Source organism: Halictus rubicundus, chromosome 1 (assembly GCF_050948215.1).
Source record: "Halictus rubicundus isolate RS-2024b chromosome 1, iyHalRubi1_principal, whole genome shotgun sequence".
NCBI classification, from domain to species: Eukaryota; Metazoa; Arthropoda; class Insecta; order Hymenoptera; family Halictidae; genus Halictus; species Halictus rubicundus.
In genome coordinates this window covers 25,995,785-26,007,942 of record NC_135149.1, presented here as the reverse complement: position 1 = coordinate 26,007,942, position 12,158 = coordinate 25,995,785, and the positions used below count along the sequence as shown (strand labels likewise).

At 42.1% G+C, this 12,158-nt stretch overlaps 1 protein-coding gene across 2 annotated transcripts in view; it reads left to right on the top strand.

Moving 5' to 3' along the window:
- The window catches only part of Da (transcription factor daughterless), a 275,108-nt gene that overhangs the window by 45,443 nt on the left and 217,507 nt on the right, over nt 1-12,158 (top strand). The window contains exons 5-6 of one of the 2 annotated variants that reach the window (XM_076796347.1): nt 4-32; nt 1,824-1,868. In XM_076796347.1, the coding sequence (XP_076652462.1) occupies nt 4-32; nt 1,824-1,868 (74 nt within the window). Of the gene's footprint in view, nt 1-3; nt 33-1,820; nt 1,869-12,158 lie in introns of both variants that reach the window. The other variant, XM_076796332.1, reaches the window with a different exon arrangement.

Here is a 12,158-nt window from a genome sequence, read left to right as displayed (position 1 = left end):
CAGGTGCTGCGGCGGTCAAGAGGAAGAAGGATGTAAGTATCCTGATATATATATATCCATACCTTTTTTCTCTCTCTTGTTTTAACGCTTTCTCAGTTTAATTGGCTATTTTGCAGGTACTTAGAAGATTAGAAAATGTCTCCTGGTGCATTATTGTTTCCTAGTACAATTGCTTCGTTATTGTATTCAGTTGATTCGAGAAATAATTTCGCTCCCCTGGATCCACAAATCGGTTTACTATGATATGAACCGCCATAACACTTTTATCATTGTTTTGTAGCCTTCTTAATTTTTAATCGAAATCGTACATTGGACAACTCGATTCGTTTGTTTAATAATTTACAATGGGTAGATTTTCTCGCGACTTCGGTAGATGTGACAGAAGAAATCTGAGATCCATTATTTCGACGGGGTTCGTACAGGGCTAAGGGATGAATTGATAACCGAGCAGGGGATGATGATTATATTCTGAGTGTTTTTAAATTGAGGGTGAGAGATGGACTAGATGGTAGACATTCGAAGAAGGAGGGTTTCGGTATAGTCATATATTTTGATGCTGTCTTACACGGGATCTGGATATCATTAATATACATAGAAGGAAATTGTTTCGTTATGCATCCATTTTTTTATTCGTTTGTGGCTGCAACTTGATTCACTATCATTGGTTTATTCAGCTGTGGATGAACACGAGTATCTAGGACGCTTTTTTCTAACTCTCCAGTTCAGAGTGTCTACAGATTTATTTAATGGAGCCTAGTAAAGAACGTCGTCCATGAAAAAGTATGTTTTATTGTTATTGACGTTCGTGGTTGTCTGCGAATCTACTTAATCAGACGAGAAGCTAGTGTCAACGAAGTGAAGCTTAGCTCAATTACTTGCAATCCTGACCGGCTACAATATCTACGAAAAAAAAAAAAAATAAAAAACAATTTGCCTGACAATTATAATATTGTTAATGCAAGGTGTCAAATAATATTCTAACGCAAGAAAAATTTGTGTCACTATTGTTTTCATGTTTCTAGATCAACTGATAATATTAATCTTAACCCCTATTCGTTCCCAAATGAAGGAAATTGTCATAAATAATTCCTTGCTATCAAATTGTCACAATCGTAGAAAAATTGTACGCTGGGAGGGAATGAATATGATGAAAGATAACAAAATTAACTTCCTAAATTCCTGATTTGTCACAATTAAACACTAGAACTACAAAGCAATAGATGCAACTGGCATACATAGCCTTATAATTACAACAAAATTGGATTTGTTTACATTTCGTACCAGTTTTCTTTAAATATCTACTTCGATAGAGAAGTCTATTAAAAAAATTTTCTCATGAAAACATATTTACAATTTCAATATTTCTGAAAGAAAAAATTAGGGGCAAATCATTTCGACTTATTCGGTAGTTCTAGTGTTAATTAAACAATGTGCAGAACAAGTACAGTAAACACTAGCTCACTCAGAATTCATGAGACACTCAAAATTAATGGACGATGCTTCGTGAAACTCGCATTCGATTTTCCCGTGTCTAATTTTCTTTGTATCTGAATGCCTAAATTTCCTCACAATTAAAAAACGTGTAAAAAAATTGGAACAAAATTGTTCAGAAAAATCGCGTCCCATTTTCCTGCGTGTGATTGAAAACTACGACCGACTGTTAACAGAAGAAAGTTGATTACCACCCCGGCAAAAAAAAGGTTCCAACAAAGCCAAGTTTAGCGTCAGAAGATAAAGATCGACGTGCCCGAGCAGTTCGATCGCGATCGAGCCGCTCGCGATTCGTGTAAATCGGACTGATCGTTTGCTCTTTTATTCAGCAGGCCCTGGACGGACCGGACGGCGAGGTCGTAACAACGCAGCACTGGGTGAGTGGACTCGGAATCATTTGATAAACGCATGCCGAGTTAGGTCAGCCCGTCGTGAAACGTGTTCCCCATTCGATAATCTATCGGGACAAACGCGAGCCTAAGCGGCGCGATTGATAAACGCGCCGCGCCGGGGAAAAAACGACGGAATTAGGTTGCCCCTCGGCGAATAATCCGCGTCGTTTTTCGTCGCCTCTCTTCGCCTGTTCCTCGAACCGCGAGCAAGACACGCGATGATCTCAGACACCGTTTACGATCCTAATCTTCCACGAGAGGTCGCGGGGGATAATGATTTCACCAGTGGTCTGGGTCGAGACTCGAGATTCAGGGTCTCCGGCCAGATTTCTCACGACGATTGTCATATGGTTTAACTATAGTCCCGCTCTATATTTTTCCAGAAGAACCTATTTTATGGTGGGACGCACAGATTTTCTTTACTCGAATTTACCGAGCTGCATAAAATTAAAAAAAAATCTTAAATACACTTTATACAAGACACAATGAAGGAAACAACGTGATGCAAATACATTCAGCGTTGTTAACACGTACAGCGATGTGTATCTAGAATTCGAAGAAGGTGCAGTCTTTTCTCGATATATGTCGCAAATACTTGCCCGATAAAAGTTGCAGAACTATCGCCACTACCACTATCCTTACTGCTGTGAGGGGGGGGGTATAAGAATAGTATCTCCTGGACGATATATGTCGGCTGGCAAGACCGGTGTTGCTGACATATATCGAGGGAACACTGTGTATTTCACACACGTACGCAATAAAAGATGGCGAAGTTCGTTCTAATCAAAGAACGATGGCCGGTGTCGGATCTCGAAGAATGTTAAAAAATGTGACACGCGCGAGGCATACGGAAGAGGCGGTCTCTTCGGCAAATAGAATGTAATATCGATCGATAGGCGAACGTTAAATATTTGTCGTCCCGGTGTTCGTGACTCTCCTTCGAGTGCCGGAGGGAAAGAGGCGGAAAACAAATCGCCTCTCGATCATCAAATACGCCCCCGCACCTGTTTAAATTCTCCTACCGCGCGACCGTTTGGCTGATTTATCCGAGGATAATTCGGCGGACAATTCGAGGTTTATCATTTCTTACTCGGCGGTTTCGAATGTACAGGGCGAGCCGCGTGAATTTATTTTTCGCAAAAATCTCAAGAGAAATGTCGACGATCTTGAGAAACATTTCTTTGGGACACATTTTTGTCGAGAAATAGAGACGGAAGATCTAAATAATTTTGTTATCATTCTGGGTGAATTCTGAAAATGTTTGTGCGATACCATTTGCATAATCCACCCCGTATATTTAATTCCAAGTGCGGCCGTTCCCTCTGAATTGAGCAGTCTTTTAATTTATAATTATTTGTCTTATAATTAGACTGCGGATTTTATGCGTTTATGACAAAAATGGGTAAGCACAATTTAAAACAGTGGACGTGTTAAAAACATTTGGTTTCAGCTTAATAAAGTAATTAAAAAAGGAAAGAAATTTTTATGTCGCTCCGGTGTTTTGCAAACAATGTAAATATTTTTTATTTTGCAAAGGATCCGCAGTCCACTTATAACATTGAGTTATGATATTAAGTGAAGATTTTCAATTGTCGTTCAGTGTGTACAAATGGAACAAAAATACTGATCGAACGATAAGTTACAATAGCATAGGATCTAATAAATGATTAATTCTCAATAGAGTAACTTGAATTACGGTAACGGCGATTCTCGCGTTTCCCGTAGGATCAAATTGAACATACTTGAAGTTAAAGTATGAAATTTGATTAACTAATGGCTTAGAATGGTTGGTTAACCGTGTCGATTTGCACGGCGAAATTACGGCACTCGCGGAAAATTGCGAAGCCGCAGAAACTATGAATTGCGGAGCGAAAAACGCTTCCCCGAAGTCCGCTGATTAGGAAGGCGCGAGTCAATCGATTTCCGTGGAAATTGGTCGGGGATAACGCGGCCGGGACGCGGCAAATCGATAAGATTAATTATAACGATCTTCATTTTCGGCGACCCATGTGATTTCAACCAATCGGCCGAGACACGCGAGCTGATTATCGCTGCTAATCGCGAGCCTCGATAACGGTTAAGCCTGCGTCGACGTCCCTCCCTGTAAGGAATTTTTAATTAACCAACCGGTGCTCGTAGGTGATCTAATCGGTCACCATTCATTTGTACACGAATGTCGAAAATACGAAAAATCAATGGATCGCTTATCGTTGTTGCCGCGTTATCGCGAACACAGAATCGATACTACGGAGCGCCCGAATTCTGACGCCAGTAGGCACTTTTTTACCAGAAAAGTTAACACACGATCACAGTGAGTTCCCGATATAAGTCCCTTGCGCGGTTCTGACGAAGGACATTTAGACGAAATCTGTGATTCCCGCCGAACGTTGTACAGTGATTCCTCTATATATGTCGCCAAGGCCTGGATGATAAACGTCGCGGAAGTATCCCCGCTACCGAAGGGTTATCGGTGTGAGACCACTCCTAGTCCGATTACAAAACTTCTTTATTTTTCATTATTTTTTTATCAGAGTTTCACCGTGGCATTTTTCTGATTAAAGTGAAACCAAATTTGATATAATTCCGATGATATTTACTTGTGTAATGACTAGGGGTGTGCGAGAACCCGAAGGTCGGGGCGTGTCGGGAAGAGGTCGGGTCGGGTCGGGTCGGGTTCCCGAAAATTTCGAGATTCCCGAAAGAATCGGGTCTCCCGAAAATTTCGATTTCCCTTTAGGGAATCCCGATTATTTCGAGACTCCCGACTTTTTTTGGGAATCCCGACACTTTTGAGAATCTCGAAATTTTCCCGACCCGACCTGACCCGACCCGATATGTCGGGTTCTCGCACACCCGTAGTAATGAGCGATGCAAGTTACTTTCCATATTTGGTGTCATTTTAATCAGAAAAATTCCACAAATATATTGGTGAAAGTGTCATAAAAAAAATAATGAAGTTTTGCTATTGGATTAGTAATGGCTCTCGAGTTTCATGGCTCCTCACGGGGTATACCCCGCGGTGGTGTGGGTAGTTCCAGGGACAGTTAAACGCGAGGTTTGTAGGCACTTATATCGGGAATTTACTGTAATTCTGATCTCAATCTGTTCGACAGAAATCGCTCCCAGAGGCTGAAATCAATCCTTGCAATTGTTATCGTAGTTTTACATGCAATTTTGTTGTCAAAAACTAGTTGATTCAATACGCTATCGGTTCGTTTCAATCTTCTAGACATAAAATTGTCAAGGGGTAAAATCAATCCTTAATATTTTCATTAGAATTTACACACAATTTCAGTTGTTTGCAAGTCAGTGAACAATCAAATTCTTTTAATTCGTCAACAGTTCCATTTAATTTTTCAGACACACAATTATTTCTGGGAGGTGAAATCAACCCTTAGAGATTGTCTCTATCAGATACAATTTTTTAAAGATCCGAAGTGCAATAGTATAAATTTATTTTGAGTATCCTCAATTCATGAACTCTCTAGATTGAAATAGTCGTTAAAAAACCAGCCGCTAAAAGTTCCATTCGGTCGATTTTCTAAAATTAATCAGGAAATCCCCTTGACGCTAATATTCGTCAAAAGTGTCTCCCACCCCAGCCTAATCTATTATCTATCATGCGTTCTCAATAATCCCGAGCCCGACAGAGGCGATCATAATTATTACCACCACCCTCGCAGGATGATTCATTCCGTGCCGGTATCCGCAGTATCATTATCCCCGGCACCAGCATCCCCTAAACGATAACAAGGGTAGAAATCTGTAGCCTAGATCCGCCGACAAAAAAAAAATATATATATTCTATTCCGTCCTGCGTGCCGATTTAGCAGCCATGGTATTTATATTACCCGAAGAAGGCATGGGTGCCTGCGTGTGTTTTCTTACGGGGTCGCGACGCCGCCCGGTCACGGACGGTGGACCTTGAAGAGAAACCGGGGAAATAGGGACGTTGAACAGAGGGTGTTGCGGAGGGAACGATAAGTGAAACTCCCTGCGGAGGTAGCCCGGGAATACGGTTACAACACCCTCGAGGACACTAGAACGCTCATATCCTAATAGAAACGTAATCGCGTAGTCCTGCGCGTTGAATAAATTATTAGCAGGCTTACGCTGTGACTGCGCTGGCCCGAGGGTTGTTCAAGCAACACACCATATCGCCTGGATTAACGGCGATCCGCACCGTGGGATAGTCGAGGATTTATTCGGCCGTGACTCTACGCTCTTATTTATTATTGTTTTGGCCCCATTACCCCCGGTTGTCCGCCGCCGATTTTTACCGACGACCGGGGGATGATTTCTGTCGGGTAATCTTGTTATGGCGTCGAGCCTCTTCCCGCCAATTTTATTGCGAAGGATGGACCGAAGGGTCCCGTATGATTTCTCCCTTCTTCGAACTTATCCTGGATTTTTAGTAATTAATTTCTTCCGATTGATTGCACCACTGAGACTGACAAATACAGAGAACTCTCGATATATGTCAACAACACGGGTCTTGCCAGCGACATATATCGTCCAGGAGACGATACTCCTCGACGTCCGAGGTCTCACGGTGGATAATTCTGCGACATTTATCATCCAGGACGTGGTGACATATACAGAGAAATCACTGTATCGATGCTATACGGATAGGCAACCATATTTAAACTTGGTCTGACGTTGACGTGTGCGGTGCTATTAAACCGAAGCTAATTTCGAAAAAGTGAATATATCACCGCATTCTCGAGTGACACGGCCCAGCATGGCGACGGGTATAGTGAGCGAGGGAGCTAAGCCAGATTTCCCGATGTCCTATCCGTTCGACATTTTTCTCCGGGGTATTGTTAAAAAAAGAAATTCTTGGTGTTATCTGGTTTTCGGTTGGACGCTTCGTCGGCGCGCCCGTTCGTTTCGGTTAAGATCTCTCGGAGCCCGTATCTTTCGGAGGCATGTTTGTGCATAGGGGGCTCATGGGTATCGGGAGAAGACCATATGGTGTCGCGTGCTACGGTCGCCAGACCGTGGAGCCCTTCCAGTTCGGCTCCATGGCTCGCGCTATGGCTGCCTGAATGGCTTCTCGCTAATTCGTGGCCTCGAGGAATTTCGTGGCCGCCTCGAAGAAACCGAGGATCCGTGCTCCCGTGTAAGTGGCACGCATTTTCACGGGCCGATGGGCCCTTCCACGGCCCTGGACCACCTCTAACTTTCGATGGACGAACGCCCGACGACCGGTGCACGTCTTGTGTCAAAATGGTCCTCGCTTTGCCCCGTCACGCAAAATCAAAATTTTTGGCCGTCGATTGCAACAAATAGCTTCCTTCCTTAAGGGGGCCGGCAGGGTTTGAAATCCATATGCTTATGCATGGGTCAAAACCTTTTCAAACTATCGCTTCAATATTGCAATGAGCAGTTTAAAAGTGGTCACTTGTGTTTCCTAAAAGTCCAATTTATGTCTGTATAGAGCCCAAATTTCGAATTTCTACCTCATCGGGGAGTAATTAACAATATTCGGCAGAAAATTCGAATTCTGAAGCAAGTATGACGTCACAAGATGGCTGCCGCTGAGAGATTCTCTTAATTTCGCGAGATTTAGTGTTCGTATCGAAAAAAGGGCTCTATACAGACATAGCGAAGACATGTACAAACACGGTGGTATGCATTTTTAATTGATTACTTACTTATTTAAGACGTAAAATGTCTAGAAAAAAGGCACAGGATAACATAGCGTGACAGTCAAGGCCAAATGCCTGCCGGCCCCCTTAAGATCCAAGACTCCGCGATTTACGATAAGGTAGAGTCACTACGTTACCGACTAAAATAGGCGAAAAATGGTTTTACGTGACTCAAATTTTCGTCCTTATATGAGAATATTTTTCGCTGGGAAAGGGCTCGTTCGAAAGAGGAAGGTTCAATCTAGCCCGCGCTGGTCATGAGCTGACGAGATTATGCGGATATTTGGTAATATAAGCGTTAGAATTAGGCTAAAAATTGAGAATGCCCATGACGTGGAATCCAAGCATTTTTATGCCATTGGATGAATTTTCTGAATATTTTGTCTTGATTCTCTGCAAAACAAAGCCAAAAACTTGAACCACGTTTCTGGCGTCGGAATTTATGATCGATAATATAGAGCAAAAAATGTGACCAGTTTAGTCACACACATAAGACACGTCTTAGAGGTCTTTATGCAAGATAAAAATTGCCGACGTTGATTGTAAGGAACACAGGCTAAATGTATTTCTTCTTTGACTAATTTTAATCAGTAGGAAACAGTATAACAGCATTCTTGAAATAATAAATAGTTTTGTATCGCATGCAGTCTTTTTTGTCACAAATCCATAGAATACGCAGATCTCTGATAATTCTTGAAATCTTCTGATATTTTAAAATGTGAAATGAAGTTCCCCAAGTATTGCACGCAGCTATACAACTAGGTTTACACGAGTTCAGTGTTGTTGAAAAGTGGCTTCAATCCTCTATAATCCTGTGGAATTAATAAAGGATAAAGCTGTGCTTAACCTTCTGCATTGGTTATTCTATATTTTCCGAGTTGTCTGGCTGTTAATAGCATTGCCAAAATGTACAATAACAATTTTTGCAATGAGTGATTTGTTTGTCCTTGAAAAGTAGCTTTAGCCAACTAGTGAAAGACATCCTAAAGCAGTCTCTGCGTTAGAAATAATTAATTTTATTCTCTTTTTATTCTGTTTTCTAAGTGAATCCAGCAATAATAATAATTTTGTATGGGGTAGGAAACCATTCTAGTGACCCTCAGCTGATGAGATTGGATTTTTCAGACGACACAATATTTTTAACCCTTACAGCGACGTGTACTAATTACTTAAAAAATGGAACATAATAGTAATTTTCAATATTACTGTTCTAAAAATGAATAGTAAATATATTAATTCCGCTGCTGCATTTTGGAAGCCCATTTTGAACGTCCACCTAAGAATAAATTTATAATGAATTCTAAAGTTTAAACAGTGTTTTAAGTGTGTTGAGTCTTGATCCCTTGTATTAACACTTGGTGTACGGAGTCACTATTTTACATGAATTTATAAAAATTACAAGAATATGCTGCCCAAATTTTTAGCCATTTATTTTTTAATAACATATACAGAAATAAATTTGTTGAATAATTCCTCGTGGATGTATCTTTAGAATCTCAATAATTCTAAATTAAAAATATTAGAATTCTGACGAGTCCGGTAAAGCTAGTGTTAAAAATGTTTGATAGAACATATGAAACACGGAATAATTCAGTATCATTTTGACGATTTCGGTGCTCTGTGTGGAAATAAGGATAGGTGATCACTGAGGCCGATTTTGACACTAGGAACAATAGTGGTCTATTCTATTTAATAAAAGCCGGCGATGATCGTCGGTTGCCCGGATCCTCCACTCGAAAACGCGGGCTGTAATTTGAAAGATCCCCGAGAACGACCCCGATAATGAGTCCCGTGGGATTCGAAACGTGAACGTGGCCCACGTTCGGACAGTGCGGCGCCTACGAGACCGTTCCCCGGCTTTTCGAAACGGCCGGGTTCAAGTAGCCAACCGTTCATTATGGAGCATGAGGCGCCTCGATCAAATAAATGATACAACGTCCGTTTCGAGAGTCGTTATCGGCTGGCCGGATTATGCTGACAGGAAGAGTTTGTCAAACTGGTGACTCCAATGGAATATTCTGTTCCCATAATGAGTCTGCGGATCGGACGATTTTTCACTCGGGCCCGCTTCAGACTTGGAATTAGGATTCGATCGTTTTTCTCCGGAAACTTCAGGACTGATTAGTGACACTTGGAACTGAACGAACAATGACAAAAACGCAGGAACTATAGAAGTATTCGGAACGATTGTATTGGAATCATTTATCATAAGAAATAAAAATAGATTTGGGTTCATTGCTCGAGGACTCTGGGAAGATTTACAGTCTTTTCTCGATATATGTCGCGTATGGCTGATAAAAGTCGCGGAACTATCCCCACCACCGCGGAGTATATTCGAGAGGCCTCTGTCGCCGAGGAGTGTAAACATAATACAAACAGTATAAATATAATACGAATAGTATCTCCTGGACGATATATGTCACTGGCGAGAGAACACTGTAGTACTCAAAAGATAAATGTCACTCTGTACGTAAAGATACGTGTACATATACAGACTCGAATCTAACGTCCCCACTTCCGGAATAAAAAAAGGACCGACCGCAAAAATGATTATTAATAGCCAGCAAGTAAAATCCGCTCGAGTGTGTCCAACAATTTCTAATCTGACGATCTTCCGTTTCCCAACGAGCGCGCATGCCCGTTTCCCGTGGATCCCGCGAGCAAGAGGGATCTACCGGACAGCTCGGCGCGACTTTCTCGCGGCCTCTCGAATTACGCAGTCGATAAACGTCAAGCGGGACAAATGAATATCGAAAATCGCTCGTAAAGCTGCTACTCGGTTTGACGAGCGGCCTGCGTGCGCGCACCGGGGAAAAAAATCGGCGGGGCCGGTTCATTAATCGTGCACGCGCGATTAGGCACGTCGCGGGTACGAGATCTAGGCGGCGTGTGTAACCGAAGTTATCTAACACGTCGGCGCACGGTGCGCTCGAGCGCGCGCGCGCGCGCGCAAGAACAGAAGCGAATCCGCGAGTTTTCGGAGACGAGAAACGGGCCGGGGATAAATTCTTACGGCATTTGCGCCCGTAAAAATAACGACCTTAATGATCTCCGCTGTAAACCGTCGTAACCGCGGGGCGGGAGGGGGGAGAGGGGAGAGAGGGCATTACGGGGCAATTAAAAGCGAAACCTCAAAAGTGGCCGCGGTTTAATTTCTTCGTGAAAACACCTGCGACTCTGGCGCATCGTAAACCCGACCCGAGTCAATCGGAGCCCACCGGGCAACCGGAGGAACGAGCCTCGAAACTCTTCGATCGATCTGGATCACGGGCCCCGCGTGAAACTCGCGACGGCCACGCGCGCGCGATCTGCCTCCTAACTGCAGTCGCAGAAACTGCGTTTGTGCACGCATTGTACGATTTGTAGCTCCGGCAGATTTATGTGGATGCTGATTGTTGTTCATATTGAACTTCACTCCGATTTGTATAATGGCACGAGAAACGCGTGACGTGTCCGAGCCGTCTTTGTACGTCAAGCGGTTGATGCTTGCAAATTGCTGAAATACAATTGGGAACAGAGTGGCCATCTTCCGTCACATGGATGAAAAATATATTTTTCTTTGATCATTTTGGTCGTCCGCAACTCTGTCTCCCAGGTACGGCGCGATCGTCCGCAACTCTGTCTCCCAGGGACGGCGCGCTTGGCCAGGGATGGCATAAAAGCCACTATAGTGGTTCCTACAGTTAGAACTGATGCTTTCCACGGAAAGCCACTATAGTGGCGTACAGTGCTCAAGAGGTTAAGTAATTGATTTTTGCACCGTTTTAGGTGGAAATTGTGATAAACGAAGTTTGTGGTAGAGATGATGGATTGATAATTAAGTTTTCACTAATTGTGATAGCAAAATGAGATAAGATTGATTAAACACTGACTTGAAACTTACACGTTCGTGTGCTTTAATTAATTTTTTAAGTACATATGGTAGGTTAATGAGATTAATTGGACTTTGTACGTTGCTCGGATATCTACACGTACACTTTGATTACTTTTGTTTTATACGTGATGTAATATTGGAAAGTGTCAAATTGTAACACAGTCGTGAAGAAATAAAAGGTTTGACAGTGAGCTGGATGAATTTTTATGCGATGATTAAAATGTCTCATTTATCTGATATTTATTAGGTCAGTATGAATGTAGACATGAATCAAGATTAGTGAAAGTAGAAATCAATTCACTGTAGCGTTATCGTCGTCCTAAATCGATTGTATAATATTCCCTGTATTCTGACATTTCGTTCCATTGTTTAGTAAAGCTTCTATTTCTCAATTTATGATAATAATCTCGTTATAGGATGGTTAAATATCGCCAGTGTTTTCTTACCAATAGATGCGATTATGTCGGGGAGAGTTTCGAAATTGGACCAGCGCCTAGATTGGACCTAATTTACAATTCATAGTCAATTAATACCTCTAATAACACTGTAAATATTTCTCCTCCGCAAGATACATAGCTAAACCAGACCCCGAGCATAACTCACAGTCAATTGATACCATTAATAACACTGTCAGAATTTTTCTCCGCCGAGATATATGGCGGTTCAATCTAGATACCAAATACTTCTACCCTTCTCTATTAGCAGGGGTTGTTTCGCTAATCATAGGCAAATTGCAGATCGTTATGCTAA